The following is a 23,726-nucleotide window of genomic DNA, read 5'->3' as shown; positions in this document are numbered from 1 at the left end:
GTAAAAAAGAGATAAGGAGGGAGAGACGAAGAAAAAGGAAAACAGAGTGAGGGATATGGAAAGAGGGAAGAATGGACACATGGCGAGGGGGTGGGGGGGGCAACTGCCAGTGAAAGGAGAGAGAAAGGTCAGCCCAGCTTGAGGGAGATTCACATTATATTAAGAGCCAGGAACCTACGAAGCAAGCTGGAAAGGACAAAAAAGGAGGTGAGAGTGGTTTCTGGCTGGCAGAGTGAGTGAGAGCGAGACAGGAGACCAGCCTCAAGCAGCCAAAGCCATTTGTAACAGACGGCAGGCACTTGGTCCCCAGACGGGACACAACTGTTGGCCACGGCCCGCCTGACGCAGAGCTGGCGCACATGGACAGGACCGGCGTGCCAGAGGGAGCCCAGGTTCCCCACAGCCATGGGACCCAGTGCTCCCAGGACTTATAAATAAACAGGCATGTGGGAAACACACATTCTTTCTCCAAGAAATATAATTTATGTTTACAGCCAGTTTTTTTTTTTTTTCTTCCTAAAGAAAACACTACCACGTGGGGCCCCTGCCCCTGATGGTGTCCCTGAGTGTCCGCCGCCCTGGCCCCCACCTTCCGTTATTGCTTGGATGGGAAAGATCTGGCCCTGGGAATTGTAGAGCGGCACCCCACTCCTCACCCCCTAAGGCTGTCCCTGGTGACGGAGTGGAGGCACACAGTGCTTGTCCCGTGCCCCACGCCGTGCCAGCCACTCTGACTGTGCCCATTTAAGGGAATGGAGAGTGCAGGCAGTGGGAGAGGCCCCGGAGCAGCCTCCCAGAGCAGAGATCCTCTCTCCTCCTCGCAGGAGGCCCTAGAGGCACAGTGGATTCTTCTCAAACTTGACAGCTGGAAGGCTCAGGCTTTGGGGAAGGGAGAGAGAGCTCTCTGCTCCCAGCGAGATTCCAGGCACAAGCTGAGAGAACAGAACAGAATCAGAGGCGGGAGTAAAGACCCTGCCTTCTAAGCGCCCCCTACCCCATGCAAGTTTTAGGGGGCCTGGGAAGGGAGGTATGTGCGATGGGCCCCAGTGGAGGGCCAAGAGCAGCTTGGGTGTTAGGGCCCCAATCCCGCTCTCCCACTTCTGTCCTGGGCACTGGCGCGGGGCCCACCCCTCCTTCAAGGGCAGCTCGGGCTCACACAGGCCTGTGGTCCACCCCAGAGGTAGCGGCTCCTGCACCAGGAAGGGTGGCTTTAGGAGATCGAAACTCCAGGAGAGGGAGGGCTGGTGTGGCACGCTGGGCACCCAGACTCAGCCAGAGGTGGTGATGCCGTGGACAGCACTGACCAGCATCTCCGCTGTGCTGTCAGCGACGCTATCAGACTAGACAGAGCCTGAGGCGACTAGACCGAGCCAGGCTTCCCAGTCTGAGGACTGCCCAGAGATCAGCCAGGTGGCAGGCAGCCAGGTGGCAGGCTGCGAAGATGGCCCCCAGGCCTGCCTGTCCCTATAGCTCGCCCAAAGTGCCCCCTTCACTGCCCCAAGGTAGGGGTCTGCCGTTCCCACAGACCTTCCCAGAGCCCCTCCTCCCTGAATGGCCCAAGTCCATCACCCAGAGCATAGGCTCAGGTGCCCAGTCCTGGAGCGGCTTCCAGGGCGGGGAGGCTGCCCCGGGGGGCCCCCAGAGCCCGGGAGCCACCGCCCCCAATGAGTAGGTCCTCTTCCTCCTCATCCTCAAAGGCCCGAGCTGGGCGCCGGGGCAGCGGCCGAGGTATGGGCTCGTCGCGCTCTGCCATGCGCTCGACGGCGCCCTCGCCCACGAGGAAGACGGTGTCGGCGACGCGCGGGGGCCCAGTGACCGGGTTGTGGTCGTAGGAGAAGACACGCAGGGCGCGCAGCGGGTGCAGGTCGGGGAAGCCGCCCAGGCGGTTGCGGTCCAGGTCGAGGATGTGCAGGCGGCCCATGCGCAGCAGCGCGGGCGGGAACTCCTCGAAGCGGTTACCGTAAAGCCACAGGCCGCGCAGGCCCGTCATGCGCGGCAGCTCGGCGGGCAGCGCGCGCAGCCGGTTGTCGCCCATCTGCAGCGACTGCAGCGCCACCAGGCGCAGCAGCGGCCGCGGGAAGCGCCGCAGGAAGTTGCCCTCGATCCAGAGGCAGCGCAGGCTCTGCAGCTGCGCGAAGTCCGCGGGCAGAGCCAGCAGCCGGTTGCCGCCCAGGTAGAGGCGCGTGAGGCGCGGCAGGCGACACAGGCCGTCGGGCAGGCGCTCGAGCTTGTTGAAGTCGAGCGCCAGGATGCGCAGCTCGCGCAGCTCCTCGATCTCCTCGGGCAGCTCGCGCAGCCCCGTGCCGCTCACGTAGAGCTTCTGCAGGCGGCTCAGCGCGCACACGGCGCTGGGCAGCCGCCGCAGCCGCCTCCCGCTCAGCTCCAGCTGCTGCTCGCCGCTGCGCAGCTGCTCCTCCGCGTCCGACGGCAGCTCGTCCGGCGTGGACTCGGCGATGCCCATGGTCACGGGCCCCGGCCCGGGCCGCCGCCGCCGCCGCCGCCTCCGCCTCCCGGCATCGCCCCGCCCTGGCCGCCCCCGGGGCCTCCCCGACGGGGCCGAGGCCGCGCCGGCTCCGGGGCCCCCCGCCCCGGCCTGTCCCTGCGCCGGGAGGGGGGCCGGGCCGGGCCGGGAGGAGGCGCCCGCTCGGGGCCCCGCAGCTGCGCTCCGCCGCCCGCCCTCCGGCCTCCCGCGCTCCCTCCGCCGGAGGCCGACTGCCTGGGCTTAGAGCTGACTTGCGGCTCCGCGACCCGTCGCCCTGGCAACCCCCGACGCGTGTGCGGCTGCCAATGAGGCGGAGGGGGGGGCGGGACGGGGCGGGGCCGAGGTGCCACCAGAGCGGGGTCCCGGTTCCTGGGCCCGTCTCCCCCGCGTCGACCCCGGCGACCCGCCGGGTGAGCCGGCGCAAGCCGAGAGAACCCAAGCTCCGCGTCCCGAAAGCCAGGCGCTGTGCCAACACCGACCCGACGTCCGACGCTGTCTACACCTCCAGCACCACGAGCCGTTTGGTGAGCGGTCGTGTGGACCCGGAGCCGCAAGTCAGAAGGCACCGAGGACCTTGGAAACCTGGCGCGCGACCCGGGACTCCGGGACTCCGCCCGAGTGGCTCTCGAGGAGGAACGGAGGGGCGCTGTCAATGCCGGCTACTCATCGCCAGTGGCTTGCGCTCATACTCACTTTAGGATAGTAACTCGGAGCAGTGTTACTTTCTGGCCCTTTTCAGGGTGGGTCACATCGGAGGCTTTGTGGGGACGGGGGCTTGGATCCGCCCCATCCCCCGCTCCCACTGCCCAACAGGTTCCTTGTTAGTGAGCTCACGCTCCAGTCTCCTGCCTTGTCCCGCCAGCTACGCTCGAGGTCTGTGTGTGGCTGCAGTGGGCAGAGGACTGGGACACGTGAGCCGCTCAGAGCACCACCAAGGATGACCACTGTCATTCTGCAACTCTCTTGCTCATGCTCCCACCAACAGCTGTGTGCCCCTGCCTTCTTCCCTCCAGTTCAGAGCCCTCCTGCCAGAGCTCTTGGCAGAAACACTCGCTCCCATTTACTCCGAGTCTGCCATGTGCCCAGCGCTGTACTAAGAGCATTGCACTGAGTCCTTGCAACACGTCTGCGGTTGGTACCCTCATTACCCCAAAATGAAAGGCGGAGAAACTGAGGCTCTGAGGGGTTTGACTTGAGCCTGGTAACTTGCCCAAGGTTACCGGGCTGGTGAGCAGCTGGGGTTTGTGCTGCTAATCACATACCACACCAACATAAAGAAACAGTGAATTTTCTCACCAGGGAGCCTCTAACTCTTTTGCCAAAACTACAAGGAAAGCATCATTAGTCCCATGTAGAAGAGGAGCAAAGTGGCCTGAGAGGGATTAGGGAACCTGCTTAAAAGCAGCCTCCGCAGGTTCAACGCATGCTCCATCCTGCCTCCCCTTGAACCTGGCTGGTGTGCACATGTAACTGATCTGACTCTCCCTCTAGCCTCCCTCCAGCTGCACCCCGACCTTTGACTCACCCCTATCCCCACCCCCACTGCAGACAGGGAGGGAGGCCAGCCCAGGGGCAGAGAGCAGTGACCAGTGCCAGGAGAGCATGAGAACCGCTTGGAAGCTGGAATGTCAGCTCCTGGGGCAGACAAGTTTATCTCCTGCCCTGCTGCACCGTGTCTGGCACATAATAGATATTCAGTGAGAACTTTTAACATTTTTTAAATGGAAACAAACTTTTCATACCATGAAATTCTCCGATGGTAAGTGTACATTTTGATGGGTTTTGACAAATGGAAACACCCATGTAATATTTCCATCACTCAGCGTTCCCCTGAGCCTCTCTCAGTCAATCTCTGCCTCCCAGAGGCAGCCATGAGTGTGACCTTTTTCATCACGGATCCGTTTTGCCTGTCCTTGAATTTCATATAAATGAAATTATTCAGTTCCCACATTTTTCTTTTCTTTTCTTTTCTTTTTTCTTTCTTTTTTGTTTTTTGTTTGGTTCCTGGCTTCTTTTGCTCAGATGCACAATATATATTTGTCGGATAAAGGGATGAAAAGACATGGGGTTGACAGGTGATGGGACACCGAGGAAGGTATCACTGTGACCCAGGAACCCAGCCACCCACCCCCTGTCCTGTGGGGGGCACTCACAAAATGAAGGGAGGACTCCCAGCCAAGGCAGGGGACTCAGGCAGAGAATAAGTGGAGCCCAGACCCAGACTGGGTGTAAGAGGTTCTGAGCTCCTTCTGGACTTGATCTAAGCCCCCATCCAGCTCGTTCATCCACTCCTTCGGGATAACTTTTTCGAAAAGACCAAAAAGCTGAAGAAAACCCAGCCAGGCTGCTGGGGGAGAGGATGAGCACCTCCCCCTCACACCCCCACCGCCCCCCAAGCAGGTTCCCCAAGGGAACATTCGTTGTGGAGGAGGAAGCCCAACCCGCGCCCCCCCCCCAACCACCACATGCTCCCAGCTGGCATGCCAGCACCAGGCAGCCCTCCTAGGCTCTGCGGGCATGGCAGGAACCCCAGGAGCCCCTGAAACTCCAGCCCCAGCCTGGCAGAGCTTCCTGGGTTCAAGGGCACAGGGGACCAGCCCTCTTTTTCCTCCGAGTCTTTTTCTTGCTCTGGGTAGATCATGTACCTTCACCTCCCACCAGGCCCTTCTCAGTGGGTAAAGGTAAAATGTGCTGGCGTTCCGGGCCCACGCAGGCTGGCAGCGGGGCAATCATGGTGATGAATCACGCCGGCACGGCAGGCGCATGGTCCTTGTGGAGCGTCACTAATGAATTAGCTTCTCCCCAGCACGCGGCTTCTCAGCCTTTCCCTACTCCCCAGGAAGGCAGGAAACTGAGACCGGGGAAGGGGGAGCAAGGGGGACGGAAGAAAGGGCTCCGACAACTCCGGGGATGCGCTCCGACCCGGGCCGTCCCCTCTGCCCACGCACACACACCAGAAAAATGCCCAAAGTGTGGGCCCCTCAGACACCCCCAGAAACGGCTTCTCTATGCCTCCTCACAAGCTCTGGTTGCCCTGCCCACCTCCACATCTGTGGGTTTGTTTTTTTTTTAATAAATTTTTGAAATACAGAAAAAGTACAAAGCTCTCTGTGATAAACACCCCCATGCCCAGTATCCAGCGTGGACAATTGTTCACATTTTTGTCATACTTCCTTACATCTGTGTTCTTTTACATAAAAAGAAGGTAGCACATGTCGTAATACGAAAGTCTCCTTTGTGTCCTCCAGTGTCTTCCCCACCGCGCTGACCCTGCCAAGGCTCCCCTCTGGCTCCCATTCCCCTCTCGGGGGCCAGGACCACTGGGGCTGCTGAGACCAGAATAAGATCATGGAATGTCAGCATCGTAGGTTCTTAGCAAGGATTTGAGCCTGTTAGATCCAACCAGGAAACATGGGAACAGGGACAATGCTGAGCCCTGTTAAAGGTCAGCGAGAAGTTAGGGACCTTCATCCCAGAACAAGGCATGGAGACAGGAAACTCACCAGGGGTTCCCAGGGGTTCATAATCTCCTGGGGTCTAATCCAACTCCTTCATTTGGAGAAAAAGGACATTGAACCATGTGTCCTTCATGCCACAACTCACTCTCCTGACCTGCACCACCGCCCCCCGCAACTTGAGTCCTCCAGTATTCATTCAACAAACATGAAACCCCTACTTGTATGCCTAGGCACTGGGGATTGCCGTGAATGTGAACATTATAGGCAAAACCCCCTGACTTTGTAGGACTTCTATCCTTGGGGGTGGAGATAATCTACAAAACGCATTCACAGTCTGTCAGGGACTAGGCAGGCTTTGCAGGAAATGAAACAAGGGAGAGAGTTCTGGAGGATGGAGGACCCCGTTTAGAACAGAGTGGCCAGGGAGACCTCCCCGACAGGGTGGCCTTGGAGAAAAGATGGGAAGGACGAGAGAGGGCAAACCATGCAGGTTGTTGTCAAGGGGAAATGCGTTCCAGGCAGAGGGCATAGTGGTGCCAAGACCCTGGGGCAGGAGTGGGGATGGGGAGAGGGTTCTGGAGCAGCAAGGAGCCTGGGGAGCCAGGGGGAGTGTGGTTAGAGATGAGTCCAGAGCCAGCTAGTGAGGAAGGGGCAGACCTCAATTGGGCCGTGACCTTTGTGGAGGCTTTGGCTTTGACTCTGGGTGAGAGGTCAGTGTGGGACTTTGAGCAGACGAGTGGCAAACAATCTGACACGTATCTGAACAGGCTGCAGCTGCAAGAAAGGGATGTGGTGGGGGGGGTTGTGCAACTCATACCCGTCTTGATTCTCTTCCACAGGAAAATGCCGGTTCTCACTTACGGAACCCCTGTAGATTATCTTGTCCACCTTCCAGCACAGTTTTTCCAGGCAGATACTAAGTCCCCCTTCTCTGACTGAGGAGAAGACAGATCCAATGGAGTAGCTTGATCGAGGTTACCCAGCTGGGGCGGGGCAAAGCCAGACCACCCTATTGCAAAGTCTGGGCTTCTCCTATGGCTCGTTGTCTCTCTCGGCTGGGGGAAATTAGAGAAACCACCCCGGTTGTCTATATGCTCGCTCCCATCCTGCAAAGAGTAAAGAGTTTTCTAGAACTGCCCTACTTGGAGATTTTGATCCCAGGGCCCAGGGCTCGGTGTGTTCGACTAAATGGGGGCGGCATTCTAGGGCCCACAGAACAAGCATCGGAACCTCAAACAGGTTCAAGAAGGCAGACCAAGGAGAGTCCCAAGTTCAGGGGCAGCCCAGGGCTGTGATCTGAACTCAGGGTTTGCCTATTAGCAAATCCCAGGCCGTCGCTCTAATCAGAGGCAGACCACGATGAGCCCAGGGTCCTTCACTCATGAGTACCTTCACTCAGGTACCCAAACTCATGAGCCTCGCTCAGCCCCCGCCAACCTGCTCCCCAGACTCCCTCGAAACTAGAGCCTCACCATGTCCTGAAGATCACATTGCCCTGGAACTTGAGCCCTGAGAGTGACCTGCCAGGTCTCTTGAAAGGTGAGTCTTCTCCCTTGTCCCTTCCAGGGACACTAGAGCTACAGCAAAAGAGGCCGAGAGAGTGAAGGCCACTCCATGCCATGCGTGGGAACCCGACCACTCAAATGGGTTCTGGGCATGACCAGTCCTTCTCCCAGGAAGAACCACAGTGCTCTCAGCTAGCAGCTGCCCTTAGGGTAATGCGTTCCTCGATCGGTGGTCAAGTGCAGGCTGAACACTGTAGACCCAGGTCTCAACCATGACGGCCAAATTCTTGCCTGGCCTGGACCCTGCCCCAGGGAGGGTGCTGAGGGTCCCAACTTCTTCTTCCTGAGCGCCCAGCCCAGCTCCTTCTCCCGGGGCCAATGGGATGGGGCCTGGACTGAGCCCCGGGCCAGTGGGGGTGGGCAGAAGTGATACCGCCCACACCCATTCACGATCCTCCACTCTTTGATTTTCTGCAATATTAAAGGTAGAAAAAAACTGGATCTCCAAGTCACCACTTCCAGATGAGTGACCCGACCCACACTAAACTGTGAGGCAAATGAGAAATACAACTTTTTAAAGGTATTTTATTTGTTTGTGAGTGAGACAAAGAGCACCAGCCGGGGTTGCGGGGGGGTTGCCAGAGGAAGAGGGACAAGCAGGCTCCCCACTGAGCAGGGAGCCCAACTTGGAGCTCAGTCCCAGGACCCTGAGATCATGACCTGAGCTGAAGGCAGACGTTTAACCGACTGAGCCACCCAGGTGTCCTGAGAAATACATTTTTAGTGTGTTTAACTGTAGACGTAAGGGCTGTTTGTTTCAGAATCATCCTGGAATCACCAGCACTCTTGCTCTCGGTTTCTCAAATGTGCCGGCTTCTCTCTGCTCCAGGACCTCCAGACATGTGCTGGGTTCTCCTCTTGCTTCTCTACTTGCTCATATTCCTCATCTTTAAGGTTTTCAGCTCAAACTTTCCTCTCTCAGAGAATCCTTCCAGAATCTTCCAGGGCCCATCAAGCTGCCCTGTTACAGATCCTTGAGCTCCCACATTTCTCCTTTGAAGTACTTATTCCAATTCCAATTAAAGAAATGATTACCTGTGAATTCTTTGATTGGAAACTGTTTCCCCTGTTTTAAAATGTAAGCTCTATGAGGATAGGGACCTTGTCTGCTTACTGACCTTACTTACTCCACACACTGAGCCCCTTGCCTGCTGCATTGCGCCGGCTCAAGGCATGTGTGTTGAATGAATGAATGGGTTGGAGACCCTCTCTCCGTCATGCGCCTTGGGGCCTTCTGCTCCACCTGAGCTACTCACCATCTCTGAACCTTAATTTTCACATCCAGAGAAGAAGCCCAGGGCCAGCGGGGAGGGGAGCAAGGCATTAGATTCAGGGAGGGCACCAAAAAGCCCTCAGTAATCAAGATAAGTAACAGTTTAATGTTAATATTTTTAAACCCAAAATTAATGCAAGAAGTCTATGATGAACAAAATATTAAAATTTTAATGAAGATAGGATCAGTTATCAGTGCTATGGTGAACTATATTGAGGCCTTTGGCAAAAGGAAAAATCAGCAGTACTCAACCTGTCTTTACTTAAAATGCTGGTGTTCTGTTCATTGTGAATTTTTTGCATTCGCCTTCAATTTTTTAAGTAATTGCATTCAACTGTTGTTTCTCTTGATTGCTGAATTTTCAGGCACTGCTCTGAATTTTGTGCCTGCGAAAAGGCCTCCCTCCCCTCACCCTATCCTGGCCCTGGAATGGGCCCAATCACCCTCTCTTGAAGAACGATCATGAAGCCTCAGGGAGTAATGTAGGACCTGGGGATTGTCATTCCGAGATATTAACTGATGTTCCACTGGAGACAATTTTCAACATATCCATTCCCATGAGCTGGCTTCCTATGTTCCCAGCTCTCCCAGGGAAACTCAGAACAAAGGGTCCAATCCCTGGCTTTGAGTTGCAAAAGAGGCTTTGAAACCCAGAGTTCAGACTACAGCCATGCAAGAGCTGGGTTGAGAGAGAGAAATATTTTTTTGAAGGTCCAAAACCTTGGCTTTGAACCTGGGGAGAAAGGAGCTGATGATGTAAGCCCCAGAGTGGGAAAGCATGTGTCATCACAGAAGCCAAGATCCCACCCAACAGGAGATAAAGCCTCAGCCATCAGGTGGGAGAGAAGGGGCAGAGCAGAGCACCCCTACAGACAGACGGCCTGCAAAGGAGCTCAGGGGCCACCTGGGCCGAGGCAGAGGGGGGCATGAAAAACATCCCAGGTACACATAGGGGACACCAGGGCAGAGGGAATCTGTCCTTTCCTTACCACATGAGGCCTAAGAATACAAGAGGCTTCCCACAAGCACCCCCTGGATGTAGGGAGAAGCTTCAATAGAGTAGAAATTGGGGGGTGCTAGCCCCTCCCCTGAATCCCTCTACACACCCTTGTGTCACGAGGGAGGACATCCAGAAGTTTCTGCCCCTCTGAGATGGTCTTGGTGGGCTGACAGCTGCTGATGGACCTGGAAAGGCTCCATGGGCGGTCCAGCTGGAGGGTCGTTTGCGTAACCCTGGCAACCACAGGTCAGGAGGTCGCAGCTGCTTCCGGGAGGGCACAGGTGGATTGACCCAAACCCGTGGCGATCATACATCTCAAGGGGAGTCCACATAGACGGCTTTCCTTCCCCTAAGAATGAGCTCCTGGGGAGTAGGACACAAGAGGGAGGCGTGGCAGAACTCTTGACTTGATTGGATCTGAGTCTTGAATGAACAATTTGAATTCAAAGGGGATGAGGAAGTTGGACTGGAAAGCCATGGGTGGATGTCTTTGCTAAGTTCAGGTACAGACAGACCAAGTGTGCATTTCTGAGCTCCTGGCCATGTGGCTGGTGGGGAATCGACACCCGCTGTGTGCCCAGCCAAGCCAGGGGCCCAGGCTCATGGGACGAGTGTGGCCCCCATTTCTGGCTGGGTAGCCTCTAAGCATTGCTCTCAAGTCTACCTGAGGATTCTGTGAGCTCCGAATTCCTTTTAACAAATTTCTCTCCTGCTACATTAGCTAACGTCGGTTTCTGTTGCTCGCAAAGCGCTCTGAGCAGCCCCCACAAGCTCGGACTTAAGCCTGTGAGCACTAAGGGAGCCCCATGATCACCGTGGAGGGTCCACTGTCCGGTGCTCCAGGGTCTTCGCTGTGGTACCCACGAGGGCCCACGCTACCGGGTGCCTTGTGTATGCTCAGAATTAGCTTGCCCCGTGTTCTTCAAAGCCGGGGCCAGAGCCCTCCAGGAGAACATGCAGCAAGTCTCTTACTGTAGGAACCACACCTTGTCCCTGGGGCCATAGTAAGGATGCTGGGGTCCAGAGTCCCATAAAGTCTTTCCTGAACACCACTCCTTTGGTGTCTCACCCAGTCTCCCTCTTAGGATGGGTGGTCCAGACCGATGCTCTTCTGACCTGTCTGTCGCTTTACCTGGGGACCTCGGAAGACCTACGTCACACTCACACACACTCACATATCCCTTCTCCAGCAAAAGAAAACAAAGCCCCATGCTGACCAGCTGCATGTGCCAGGACCTGGCTCTCCTAGGAAGCTTCTAGGCCCCCACTTCTGCCTCCTTGAGAGCCTCATTCTAGTGATGCCACGGGAGAGGCCTTGTGTTCCGAGCAGACACCCGAGCTGCTTCCTCGCTGGCCCGGATTAACCGGTTATCGCAAAGGTTTTTCCAGGAGTGAAGCTTTACGATGCCAAGAACGTCCTTGGCAGAGCCCTGTCTGTGGCGGCGTCAGCGGCTCGTGAGAAGCACAGAGTATCTGAATGCCTGGGAGACCTGGCAGGCTCTCTCCTCTGACCTTGAACCGGAACCCTCCTCTTGGTGGGGGAGGGTGAGTTTTCTAGATCTGTCTCCTCCTCTACCCTTGCATATTTGGCTGTACCGGAAAATTTCCTTGAGAATGGCCCTCCAGATGGTCAGAGAGGAAGGCAGGGATCGGGATCGGATTCTCATTTTCAGGCCCTCCATCTGTCTGGGTGGAGCGAACCCACTGTCCTCCCCAGGCAGGCTGCCTGCCACCACCCCCCGCCAGTCCCCCCCACCCACCCCCCCGCCCCGGGGAGCTTCAGGTCCACAGATAGATGCCTTTTCCCAGCTGGCCAGCTGTCAAGCCCGTGAGCTGGTGGCTTTGCGTGTCGCCACGTGACCTGGGCCAGATGGTACCGGTCATCATCAGTTGCCACAGTGCCGTAACGGGCCGCAGCCTGACATGCGTCCACGTGCGTCCAAGGTGGGGCCCCAGAGCGTGGTATCCAGCATTTCTCTCAACCTGCTGTCCCATCAGCCCTCGGGGCTCCACACCCCCACACCGCGGCTGTCAGCGCAGCACCCACCTGCGTCCCCAAACGTCCCCCAGAGGGAGGCCCCTCAGTGTTCTCGCTGAAAAGATGAAGGCCCACGGAACGTTCCCGTCACCCAGCAGGCTGTGGGGGCTTAATGACGCTAGTCCCCGTCCCTGTACACCTCATCACTTTCTAAAGCATCTGTGGGGGAGGGGAAGGAAGCTTCCAGGAGCAGCTACAGTTGGCACCCACTGAGAGTGACTCGCTTCCACGCCCAAAGCCTGGCTTCTTCCAGGTGAGGGGAGAGGCAGGCTGCCTCCAGGAGAGCCTGCCAGAAGCTGGCCTCAGACACGTGACAGGGGCCACCCAGGCCTCCAGACGAGGCTGGGCAGTGGCTTACCTGACCCAAGAGGCGGCTGCTCCTGGGAGGGTCCTGAGGAGGCCTGTCCAGGGCCAAGCAGGAGCAGACAAAGGCCAGATCCTGTGCCTGTCTCAAGTCCCCACTCCCAGCTGGGCCTCGGTCCCCTCTGCTCCAGCATCAAGGCGGCCACTAGTGGCCCAGCTCAAGTCCTTCACACCCGCCATCTTGTGTAGCCACAGCCTGGGTCCTGCTACTCGCTACTGCCCAGAATGATCAGGTGGCCTCCACAGCCCGTGGCAGGGTCTCCGACGGGCAAGGGGACAGGGGCCCCCTCAAATGAAGCCGCAGTACCCGGGCCCACACTCACCCGACAGCAGAAAAGGGGAGCGACAAGGGCAAAGGCCTTCACTTTGACGGGGGGTAGGGGTTCAGTAACCTCAGTAGCCGCAGGGTGGGAAGTTTCCATCCTTCCTGCCCTGGGGACACAGGGTCCCATAATTGAGGAGGAGGACAGAGGAGGTCTCCTTAGCATGGTCATCAAGAGCCCTGAAACCTAGGCCACCCGCCTTCCCCCGGGGGTTGCCCACCTCACAGCCTCCCTTGTCTGTCCCCCGACCCCCTGCCAGGCCTTCAGCTGGCCCCGCCTTGTGTCCTTGCCCGAAGCCTCACCTCCTTCAGCCCCCACCACTGGCCATGCTGCCCATGTCAAGGTCCAGCTCACACCTGCCTTCCCCACTCTGGGCCTGCCCTGAGTGACGCAGTGTGGTAGGCAGAGGTCGGGAAGGCTGGTGTGACTCGGGGTCCACTCACAGCCCCACTGGGCAGCCACCGCTCTGGGCTCCCACTCCAGCCCTTGCCAACAGGTGCCCACCCACAGTCCTGACTGCTGTGTGACCTGGGTCGAGGGACTCTGCCTCTCTGTGTCTGTCCCCTCATCTAGAAGTTGGGGAAATCCATGCTCTGTTCCAGGCAGGAGTTCCAGAACTACCTAAGTTAGGTGTTGGCCCTTCCTGGACCCCCTTCCTGCTCCTCACACAGTCCTTAGGGCTGGGGCCCAGGATCCAAATGGAGAGGTTGGGATGGGCTGCGGAGAGAGGCCGAAGGGATGAAGGCAGGGACTAAAGGAAAGAGGAGGTTGCTGTGCAGCCCCCTTCCCTCGGGTGGGGTCCAGAGCTCTAGTGCAGGAAACATTGTGGGGTAGCCCCAGCTCACTTGGCCTGGAAACGGGGTGCAGGACAATGGGAGGGGGAGGGGACCGAGAAAGGGTGTGATGAGGCTCCAGTGTCCCTGACACCACATCCCCTACTGCGTCAGACAGAGCGGGGCTGAGCCGGAAACTTGAGCTGTGAAAGGACACTGGTGGGAAAGAAAGACATGCAGGCGTGAGGTGTGGTTGGGTGTGTGTGTGTGTGTGTGTCCATCTTGTCTCTGTACGTCTGTTTGGGTGTGTCTGTGAGTCCGTCTAAGCATGTGGAATGTCTCTAAGTCTGCCTCTGTGTCTGTGTGTCCGCACAGACAAGCCTTTAGGTGTTTCTGTGAAGATCTGTGCATTTGTGTGCGTTTCTGTCTCTGCTGTGCTTGTGTTGGTTGGTATGTCCTGGTCTGTTGGCGTTTTTGTGTATGTGTTAGTATGTGCATGTCTCCAGGGGTCCGTGTATTTGTGTGCGTGTGACTGTGGGAGGGAGGGGCCGGTGGATCCCCTTCCCTCACCCCCCAAGCTCATCATGCTGATCTGGTAACTCGCCCCTAATGCTGGAGACCATGGACCAGCAGGACCCACCCACAGACTGTGGGGCTGGCCCTGGGTCCGGAGTCTGGCTGGGTTTGGAGCTGAGAGACTCTGTGTCCCCTACTCCCCCCTTCCAGGGCTGGAGCCAGCTGGAGCCGCCCACATCCCACATGGAGCCCCAGCCAGGCCAAGTGAGGACAGCCCCCGGGCCTGCCGTTCCAGGCGGCTGGTACACCGGGCCCCGCCCAGGGCCAGCAGCACTGCTCCACAGATACCCACCAAGGGTGGGGGGCAGCTGCTAGACCACAGAGTCTGCCCCTCTGCCTGCAGGCTGGCCTGGGAGGCTCTGGAGACATTCGGACCTGGGCTGCTGCTGCCTCTCTGTCCATATGACCTCCAGCAACTCATGCACTCTCTCTGGGTCCAGGTCCCCCTTATGAAATGAGGAGCTGGTGGTGGCAGAAACACAGCATACAGTTGTACAGTTATGCACTGTGCAAATGCAGCTGGTGGAGGTGGGGGAGACAGAGGCAGCCCGGGTTCTGCCTTGCAGACTGAGGGCCCTGGTGATGCTTTCTTCCCACAGGAAGTTTGCTCTTTAGGGACCGTGCTTGGGGGTGGGGACACCTTGTTCTAATTCTCACAATTACAATTAGAAAAGCTGCCCTGAGGCACCAGTGTTTTCTACCAGCCCCTGCCCCTCCCTAGGTCAATGTCCAGGGGTTCATCCAACACAGACCCTTGTCCATCTGTCTCTAGGGAGAGATCTCTGTGACTGCCTGCTCCTCTGCCCTCCCCTCTCCTTTGAGGGACCTATGCAGGACCCAGAAGGGCCCTGGAGGTCCTGCTCTGATCTCCTACCCCTGCATGCTTGCCCCGCCCTCCCCCGTCTTTTTCCCAGCTTTCCTACCAGTGACTGGACACACAGCCACTTCACTGTTCTTTATTTCATTAGGGAAGTAGCCAGGGGAGTCCCGGCAGGGACAGGGTGGGGGGTAGGGTCTATAACCAGCTCCTGTCCTGCCCTGCTGCGTTGGCAAACCTGTGGGGAATGGAGATGAGGCCCGAGGGGCTCCTGGGGTGGGGGTGGAGGTTCTGGCCAACCCCCACCCCCATTTCCCACCCCTCACTCTGAGGCTGGGTCCCCAGCAGGGCTTGCTTGACACAGGGCTGGGGATGTGGGGCTGGCCTACATGGGGCACCCCTTACCCAGACTCGGGCTCAGCTGGGAGTCATGAAGCGACCGCTGTGAGGCAGGACTCGATAGAAGGGGTCCGTGGAGGTCAGGGTTCTGCAGGGCGGGGAGGGGTGCAGGTGAGGGGGATGTGGGGCGCATTGGGACCTCCTCTTCTGCCTGCCCCTCCCCTACAGCAGTGCTCAGCTAGGTCAGCCAAGCCACAGATGTTTGCCTGCCAACTCTGGGCCATTGTCTTCGAAATGTAATTTTTGAGGAATTGAATTGAGCTGAACAGAGTCAGAGTGAGGTGGAACCACAGTCCATTCAGCTCTGTCCCTGCCCCCTCCCTGCAGCTTGGCTGGGAGCTGGCGTGGAGGGGGCCTCTGGGATGGGAATGAGGCGGTGGGTGGGCGGCGGCCATGCAGGGGGAGGGGTCACTGGGGATAGTGGGGGAGGACCAGGAAAAGCAGTGAACAAGCCAGAGAGAGGAAATGGGTCTCTCAGACAGACCGACAGACAGACAGATGGAGGGAGGAAGCTGGGGAAAGGCCCGGATGCTTCAACAGACAGAGGGAGGGATGGCTACCTTCCCACATGGGGGTGCAGGTGACGTAGGCTTTCGGTGGGGTTGGGGGTGGCCTCCATGCGGGTGACCGGCTGGTTGAGGGCATAGCCCCCGGGCTTCTGCGGCTGGATACCCCCTCGAGTCCAGCCCTCTCGGTCCAGACCTTTGGGGATATTCTCGAAGTACCTGCAGCATGGGGGGGGGTGTTGCTGGTGATAAGGGGGCCTCTGCCCACCTCTGTAGCTTCCCTGCCCTTCTTGGATGGGAATCTTGGCTCCAGCAGAGCACAAATGGCCTCAGATCCCTCCAGCCTCCTTCCTTTTGTTCATGCAGAGCCCTCTGCCAGGCACTCCCTGAGCCCCTGTCTGCCTGGGAACGCTGCTCTGGCTCTGTCCCTGAACTGGACGACCCTCCTTTGCATGGCCCCCTGATGCTATGACAGCACTTGGGAGCATAAAGGACTGTGTGCCTGCCTGCTCCCTCTCTGCCCCATGAACTTCCCAGGGGTGGGCAGTGGAAACCGGCTTATTCATTTCTCTCTAGGCATTCCACTTTTCATCCGTTTTGCTGATGCTCGCTAAGCACTGGGCCAGGTTCTGAAATGGCCACGCTTCAGATGTGGTCCCCGCCCTTGAACTTATGAAGTGAGGATGCAGAGAGATAAATGAGAAAATCAGTGATTACAACCCCTGGGGAAGGAGCCACGTGCCTGACACCTGGCAGGAGCTCGGGAAAGCCGAGGGGTGGGTAGGAGAAGGACCGCATAGACAGGGCTGCAGCTGAGGGTCTACTGGAGCTCCAGGAGGAGCACGTTTGCCCAGAGAGGTGCAGGGGCACTGTTAGTCCCTGATACCCAGAAGGAGTCTCTGTCCCTCCCCTCTCCCTCCCCCTTCATGGGAAGTGAAGAAGCCACCTGTGTCACAGATTTATGATATATGTTATGGCTTGGGCGCCACTTCTCCTATCTGAACTTCAAGGTCCCCATCCCAAAGAGGGGGGCCAGCCCCAGGGATGGGAGGCAACTTGGGAGAATAAGGAGTTGGGGGTCAGTGTGGACACAGGTGACACACGCTCACACAGATGACAGATGTTGTGCGAGGAGGCTTTTGTCCAGAAAATTACACCTCCTTTATCCTACTCCTGTAATGCCCTTCCCATCCAGTCCTGGCCCTGGGAGTCCTCCCCATGGCTCTCTGCCCACTTCTTCCTGGAAGCCTTCCCTGATGCTTAGCAAAGAGCTTACTTTCAGCCCAGAGCCCACCCGCTGGACATAGTATCTTAGCAGATGCCCTGTTGCTCTACACAGACCCTCTTCAGCCCCCATGTTCTTCCCCTGCCCCCCAGCCCGGGCAGCAGTGGCCTGCATGGCATCAGAGAGAAGTACAGAGGAAGGCTGCCCTTGGGCTGCTGGGGCTAGCTTTGCCTCTAGCAAGGAGGTGCCTGGGATCTTTAGTATGGTCCCTAGGGACAGCCCTTAATTACTGATTGATGGATGTGGGGGTATCAGTACCCCAGCTCTCTCTCCCCTCCCTTGGCCCTCATCATTCCAAGTTGTGTGTTTGCATTGTTTTCTAGAGTCTCCCCACTGGATATCTGGTTAATAACACACTGGCTTTGGGCTGCCTTCCTTTCCCCACACGACTTCCCAGCTTCCCCACTGTCCCCAGTAAGGGGTTTGTGCTCAAATCCTTGGCTCAGGGGCTGTTTCTGGGGGAACCCTCATTAATTCAGCGTTGCTCTACTTTGCAGGCTGTGAGCTCATCACGTGTCCCAGTGTCTGTCTGTGAAGTGCATGTTGGCTTCACAGCCTTGGATTTGGACGGGGGTGGGGGGTGCTCACCCTTGGTTGTAAGTGGTCAGGTACCGATTATCCAGGTCAGGGTCATAGGGGTTCCGGAAGTAGCCGGGGTTGTTCAGGCTGAACCCCGTGGGCTCCTGCACCAGAGGTACGGAGGGGACTTGTCAGGTCAGGAGGGGGTGGAGATTTGGGGATGGGGCTGGGCACCCTGGCCTCACCTTGTTCCCCACGGTCTCCCGGCCCAGCAAAGCAACATTCGTCTGCTGCACCCGCTGAGGGGGCTGGAACTGCCGGTGGCTCATGCTGCTAGGTTCTGGGCCAGGAGGGGGCACCTGCAGGGGATGGAGCCACGAGAAAGGTAGAGCGTGGTCAGAGGGAGGCGGCAAGCACAGAGGGCATGCAGGCAGAGGCACACAGACCCCCAATTTGCACCCAGTCCCAGGACCTCGTCCTTCCCCCTCCAGGCACACCGAATGCCCTGGTTCAAAGACACCCTCACTTTCCAGCTCCCAGGCCTTCACCCCTCCCCTGGAGGGTCCAAATATCCTGATTCTTCCCATCCTTAGTGCCCAAATGCCTCTGAGCCCTCTGTCCCCTCTTGTGGCAATGCTCCTGCTCTGGGAGAGCCCCCACCCCACCGAGGGCCACTCACTCTAGGGTTCAGTGTCCTCTCGGTCACCCGGTTGTAGCCAGTTTCCCGCTCGGATCCTCTGGCCAGCACAGGCAGGAACTCGTCCCCCTAAGGCAGAAGAGGGGCCGCTGGCACCAGCGCTGGGCTGCTCCTCCCGCAGTCGTCTGGGTGCTGTCCTAACTGCCCCACAGAACAACCCCGGGCTGTGGGCTCAGACAGCCCCCCACCCTCACTGGCTCAGCTTACGTGAGGGTGGGTCATGGGGAGGAAGTCGGACCTGGTGACGCTCCGGCCAGGGAGGAGGACCTGGAAAGAGGCCCGCAGGGGCGCATTAGCCAGGCCGAGGCACCTGCCCCGGGTCCCGAGCGCCAAGGAGAGCTCACAACACATGCATATGATTGGGGTAACCGAGGAAAGGGAAGAGTTTGGGGAGTAACAATGCTGAGTGAGAACTAGCAGGCCAGGGCTCTTATCCGGACTCCAAGTAACATTGGCTCTGCCCCTTCTCTTCTTTGAACCTCAGTTTTCTCATCCATAAACTAGGAGAGCTGGACCAAAGTGGTCGTTTTTACCCATGTGTTCATCTCATGTAGCTCACATTTTCTTAAGAAGCTAGAGGTAGCCCTGAAATTCTAGCAGGCACGGGCCTGACTTACGGGGTCCCCCGGGAGGGTCTGGGAGGGTGACTGGAAGACAATGGGGTTCTTGGCGGCCTCTTCGGTGAAGCCAGTCTCTTCCTTGGCACCAATTGTTTTCTTCTGCAAGAGATCTGCAAAAGACACGGCCCCCCAATACTGCCCCCCAACCCGGGCTGCCTGGCCCCACCCACAAGGCCTCCAGAGGCTCCAAGTCCCAGCCAGTGGGGAGGGAGCTGGCTCCAAGGGTCTGGATGCTGGAGCTCTAGGATCATGGGCACCAGGAAGCCTCCAGAGTCCCGGACAGAGAGGACAGAGAACAAGATGGGAGAGGAGAAGAGAGGCGCAGGAAGGACAGGCACCGACAGGCCTGGAGACAGCTGGGGTCAGGATCAACAGTCCTCCTGAGCCAGTGAGTTGCCCTTCCGGGGTTCGGTGCTAAGGCCCAGGTCCCCCAGGCTGCCTCTGCAGCCTTCTTTCTTTTGCTGGTGATGTCTATGTCCCCGACCAGCTCCATCTGGGTCGCCCAGTGTCTCTCCTTGTAGCTGGGTGGGGGGAAGTGTCCTGGGAGAGAGGCAGGAGTGCAGACAGGTGCCTACCTGGCTGGTTTGAAGGCTCCTTGAGATACTTGGAATTGTACTCAGAGGTCATGAAGCGCGGGCCCTGGAACACAGAGGGGAGAGCATTGGGGCCCGCAAGGTGGACCAGGGCCTGGAGGCGGCTGGTGGCTGGTGGCCCTTCAGTGCTCCAATTAGACCCGTGCAGTACAGTCTGCGAAGGGAGGGCGGGTACAGCAGGCCCAGTGCAAATCCCTACCCTACAGGGTAGCAGAGCGCCATACAGCCCACCATAAGTTCCCCGTGACCGTGAAGCCCGTCCCATCCCATCCCACACAGGACTCCCAGGAATAAAAATGGGCTTCAGGGATCCAGACAAGGAGGAGGCCCAACACGAGGAGAGAGGCTAAGGGAGTAAAGTGGGTGCTCCCATCACACTTCACGGCCCTGAGCTCGGGGAGTCTGGATGGGGTTAAGTCCTAAGTCCCAAGACACGAGTAAGGAAGCGTAGGACGACATTGATACTGTCTTGGAAATACCAAATATCCTTGGCTATCCCCAGTTTTTCTAGGTACCCTGAGACCCCAGGTAGTTGGCTTTTTGTGTGAGTCACAGCAGTGACTGTCTCCAGAAGGGGAAGGAGGTGGGTCTGGTCCCCCTGTCCCGCTCACAGCCCTGACTGGGGGCTGCCCACTCACATGCCGGGCGTTCTCCCACTCAATCGAGCCCTTGCCCTGCAGCTGGTGGAGCAGGGGCCCGTCCCTGGGCTCCAGCCCTGTGATGGACTGTGGCCCATAGTCCTGGGTGTCAAAATGGACCTTCCTGACCTGGGAAGAGGAAGTGGCTGGTCATGTTCCAGGCCAAGGGAGGGCAGTTACGTCTTGACTCTGCTTCTGCCCTTAACCCCTACAGGGTATCCATAGCCTGAGGGGTCCCTTGACAATGAAGTCCAATCATGTCCCCCCCTGCTCAGAACCTCACCATCATCCCATTGCACTGGGAGTAGAACCCCATGGCCTGACAGAGACCCACAAGGACCCCGGCCCCTCACTGGCCTCCAGCCACCTGCCTCCTTGCTGGTCTTTGTCACAGCAGATACTCGCACCACAGGGCCTTTGCACTTGCCGTCTGCACTACCTGGAACTCACACATCGCTGCATTCAGAGGGCACTAACTTCCCTTGAGTCTTTGACTCATGTCTCCACAGCAAGCTCTTCTCCCTGGTTTGCAGTTGCAACCCCTTCACCACTGCTTCCCCACCCTGCCTCTTCCCTGTTGCATTTTCCCCCCAGCACTTAGCACCTTCCTGAGCATCATAAAAGAGATGCTCAGAACATATCAGTTGAATGAATGAATGAATGAATGACTTAGTATTCATTCTACTGCTGGTGATAAGGACCATCATCGTAATGATGTTAGAATGAAGAGGATGGGGACGACACGGACAAGCATATGTGACATTGGTGGTGAGGACGGTCATGTGGTGCTGGAGATGTCAGTGGGATGGTGGAGACCATGGGATGGGGATGGCGTTGGGGTTGGGATTGGAGATGAGGGAGGCAGAGGTGATGGCAGTGACGGGGACGGGAATGGAGGTGGAGGGGAGGTGATGGTGCAGGTGGGGATGGGACTAAGGCGACACAGGTGGGCAGACTCCCAGCCCGCGTATGGCTCCTCTGTGCCCAGGCATCTCAGCCTGGACCAAATCTTGGCAGCACAGTCCCACCCTGCTGGAGAGATCCTCACGCTGTCTGCAGCCCCCCGACCCTTCCTCCAGCCCAGCCTCGGGGTCCCACTGACCTCCTTAGTGGGGGTCGCTGCACTGGGCTTCTCGCGAGAGTAGCCAGAGCTGGTCTGATGCATGTTCCAAGGCAGTGGATATTTGCCATCCGGCACCTCCAGGGGGCGGTAGTTCTGATTGGTCACTGACTGGAAATTGTGGCGGACTTGTTCTCTGAGGGTGGGGTGGGAGCCGTGTATGACCAGGGCCACCTGGAAGCTGCTTATCTCTAGAAGCCGCCCACTTCCCCCAAACCTCCCCCAGGTGCCTCAGGAGTCCGCCTGCCTTGGGGCCCCAGCTAGGTGCCATGCCCTGAGGGCTCCAGGACCCCAGACCCAGGTCAGACAAGGTTCTAGGTCTCCGTGTGTGGAGCCCACAGCTGGTCCAATGAGCTCCAGTGCCCCTGAGTCCTAAGGCCCAGGGGCGCAGACAGGGAGAAAGGCTTGCACAGACCGTACCCCATGGCTGGGTTGTCCAGGGCATCGAGGTTGGCGTGGTACGAGACCACGGGCCGGTAATTTGATCTGTAGCCTGTGCCTTCATGGCTGCCCATGCGGGGCCTGAAATCCTCCCGACCTGCCAGAGAGGAAGCCAGGAGACCGGACCGGCCCACGGGACAGGGGAGTGGACGAGCAGTGAGCAGGGTTTCCCAGGCAGGGCCAGAAACACCCCCCAATTCTCACCCCCCTCAGGATCCAGGGGTCCTCGGGATGGAGAAGGCGTAGAACCAGGGACTGGAGCAAGAGCCGTGAAAGCCTGGCCCTTTGAGACTGTGGCAGCAGGGAATGGAAAGGATGGGGTAGGGACATGGTCAGCGTGGCAGAATCACAGGACAGCCACGGGAGAGGGGCAGCGGGGCCAAGCCAGCCTGGACATGGTCCCTGGGGGGCTCAGGCGATGGATCGGCTCAGCTTGCTGGGGTCCATCGGAGCATGTGATGGGCCAGAGGCGCTGCTCATCTCACAGTGGGGGGGCCTCCCGCTATTGGCCCCAAGTCCTGGGGTGGCCCCAGCACAAAGGGGCGCTCACCATAGGCTGTGCAGTAGCTGGTGGCGTAGAATTTCAGGGGGTCCGTGCAGCCCCCTGAACTCATCTTCACATACGGAGAGACAACGCCCAAGGGGAGTTTCCCCATCATGGTGCTGGGGGGCAGGGCCCCAGCGGGGCGCCTGAGGAGGAAGCACAAGGAGCCCCATCAGCTCAGTAGCCCCAGGGCCCAGAATCTGCCTCAGGCCCGGGCTGCAGAGGCCCCAGGGGTGACGCTCAAGCCCCACCCAGCCAGTGCCGTCCCCCCTCCGGCCCGTCCCTCTCTCCGTCGACACCCACACCCCATACTGAAGGAAGGACTAGTCACCTTCGGCACCTAATCATAGACTCATTCCACCTTCCCCACACCTTGTTCTCTCCCCAGTTCACAGCAGGAAACAAAGACTCCAAGTGATGACAGATGAGCTCATAATGGGGGGTGGGGTGGGCGTGGGGAGCCAGGATTCAGGCCTGGGGTGTCTGACTCCCCGCACTTGACCTTAATCCCCTCATGGCCTCCTCTGGGGACTGAATGGACAGACACCCTCCCAGCCCGGCCCCGGAGCTCACTGCCAGCCCTGGGCTCCTTGTCCCTCCCTCAGCTCGCCCCGGGGCCTTGCAGAGGGATGTTGGCTCGGCCCTCCTGGGTCCCAGCCGCAGCTGGCCCCACCCTCACCTGCCCTCTGCTGTGGCTCTGAGGTCTGAGGAGAGGCTGCAGGAGGCAGGAGCTGCCCCAGAGAAGCCCAGGCCCTCTGGGAGGTGGCCAGGCCAAGAGAAACAGTGCGTCGCCTAGCAACCGGTGCCTAGCAACAGCGTCCCCACGCCTCAGAAGCCCTTCTAGGGCCAGGGCCCACGAGAGGCGGAGCTGGCCCAGAAGAAGGCAGCTACGGGGGCCTAGGCCCTGTCTCCTGGGCACCCCCCCCTCCACCCCCTTCGCCCCAGTCTCTAGCTTCCCCTGACAGGGCTGGGCAGAGCTGCCGTCTTCTGAGTGACAAGAAATAAAAGATAATCTCGAACGATCACTCTCTCACTTATTAAGTATCCACTTCTCAGCAGACACTTTATATCCTTCGTGGCCAGTCCTCTGAGTGGCTCCTCCAGGTGGCTATTATTATCCCTCTGTTCACCTGGGAAAAATGAGGCTCAGACAAGTAGTGTCTTGACGAGCCAGAGATCTCGAAAACATCAGGAAAGAGAAGAGTTGAGACTCAAACGTGGGTGGGCCCGGATCCCACTTGTAAGCCTCTTGGGGAATTATCCTATTTCCTGTGTCCTGCTAGAGCCAGATCAGTGCCAAGCTCTTCCACACACACTTTTTAAAAAGATTTTATTTATTTAGGGGCGCCTGGGTGGCTCAGTTGTTGGGCGTCTGCCTTTGGCTCGGGTCATGATCCCAGCATCCTGGGATCGAGTCCCACGTCGGGCTCCCTGGTTGGCTGGAAGCCTGCTTGTGTTCCCTCTTTCGTTGTCCCTCTCGCTGTCAAATAAATAAAATCTTTAAAAAAAAAGATTTTATTTATTCATCAGAGATAGAGCAAGAAAGAGAGCATAAGCAGGGAGAGCAGCAGACAGTGGGAGAAGTGGGCTCCCTGCCAGGACCCTGGGATCATGACCTGAGCTGAAGGCAGACGATTGACTGAGTCTCCCAGGCGTCCCTTCCACACACATTATTACCTCGGACAATCCCCAAACC

At 58.2% G+C, this 23,726-nt stretch overlaps 2 protein-coding genes across 5 annotated transcripts; both read right to left on the bottom strand.

Annotated features, from left to right (window-relative positions):
* Window positions 1–489: 489 nt before the first annotated feature.
* LRRC10B (leucine rich repeat containing 10B) lies at window positions 490–2,526 on the bottom strand. The gene is made up of 2 exons (XM_047692085.1): window positions 1,099–2,526; window positions 490–932 (listed from the first exon to the last, which is right to left on the bottom strand). The coding sequence occupies exon 1, from the start codon at window positions 2,459–2,461 to the stop codon at window positions 1,583–1,585; it is 879 nt and encodes a 292-aa protein (XP_047548041.1). The 5' UTR covers window positions 2,462–2,526; the 3' UTR covers window positions 490–932; window positions 1,099–1,582.
* A 12,271-nt stretch (window positions 2,527–14,797) lies between these two features.
* Window positions 14,798–22,809, bottom strand: PPP1R32 (protein phosphatase 1 regulatory subunit 32). 4 transcript variants are annotated; one of them, XM_047692049.1, is made up of 14 exons: window positions 22,710–22,809; window positions 22,037–22,176; window positions 21,466–21,583; window positions 21,028–21,181; window positions 19,926–20,054; window positions 19,270–19,333; window positions 18,692–18,804; window positions 18,282–18,341; window positions 18,057–18,143; window positions 17,623–17,736; window positions 17,447–17,541; window positions 15,628–15,792; window positions 15,074–15,155; window positions 14,798–14,906 (listed from the first exon to the last, which is right to left on the bottom strand). In XM_047692049.1, the coding sequence occupies exons 2-13, from the start codon at window positions 22,143–22,145 to the stop codon at window positions 15,086–15,088; spliced, it is 1,278 nt and encodes a 425-aa protein (XP_047548005.1). In that variant the 5' UTR covers window positions 22,146–22,176; window positions 22,710–22,809; the 3' UTR covers window positions 14,798–14,906; window positions 15,074–15,085. The 4 variants fall into 4 exon arrangements, with proteins under 4 accessions (XP_047548005.1, XP_047548004.1, XP_047548006.1 ...); XM_047692048.1 differs by lacking the exon at window positions 22,710–22,809 and adding an exon at window positions 22,362–22,427; XM_047692050.1 differs by lacking the exon at window positions 22,710–22,809 and adding an exon at window positions 22,403–22,426.
* Window positions 22,810–23,726: the final 917 nt, after the last annotated feature.

The sequence above is a fragment of the Lutra lutra genome, chromosome 10 (assembly GCF_902655055.1).
Source record: "Lutra lutra chromosome 10, mLutLut1.2, whole genome shotgun sequence".
Taxonomy (NCBI): Eukaryota; Metazoa; Chordata; class Mammalia; order Carnivora; family Mustelidae; genus Lutra; species Lutra lutra.
This window is presented reverse-complemented; position numbering and strand designations above follow the sequence as displayed.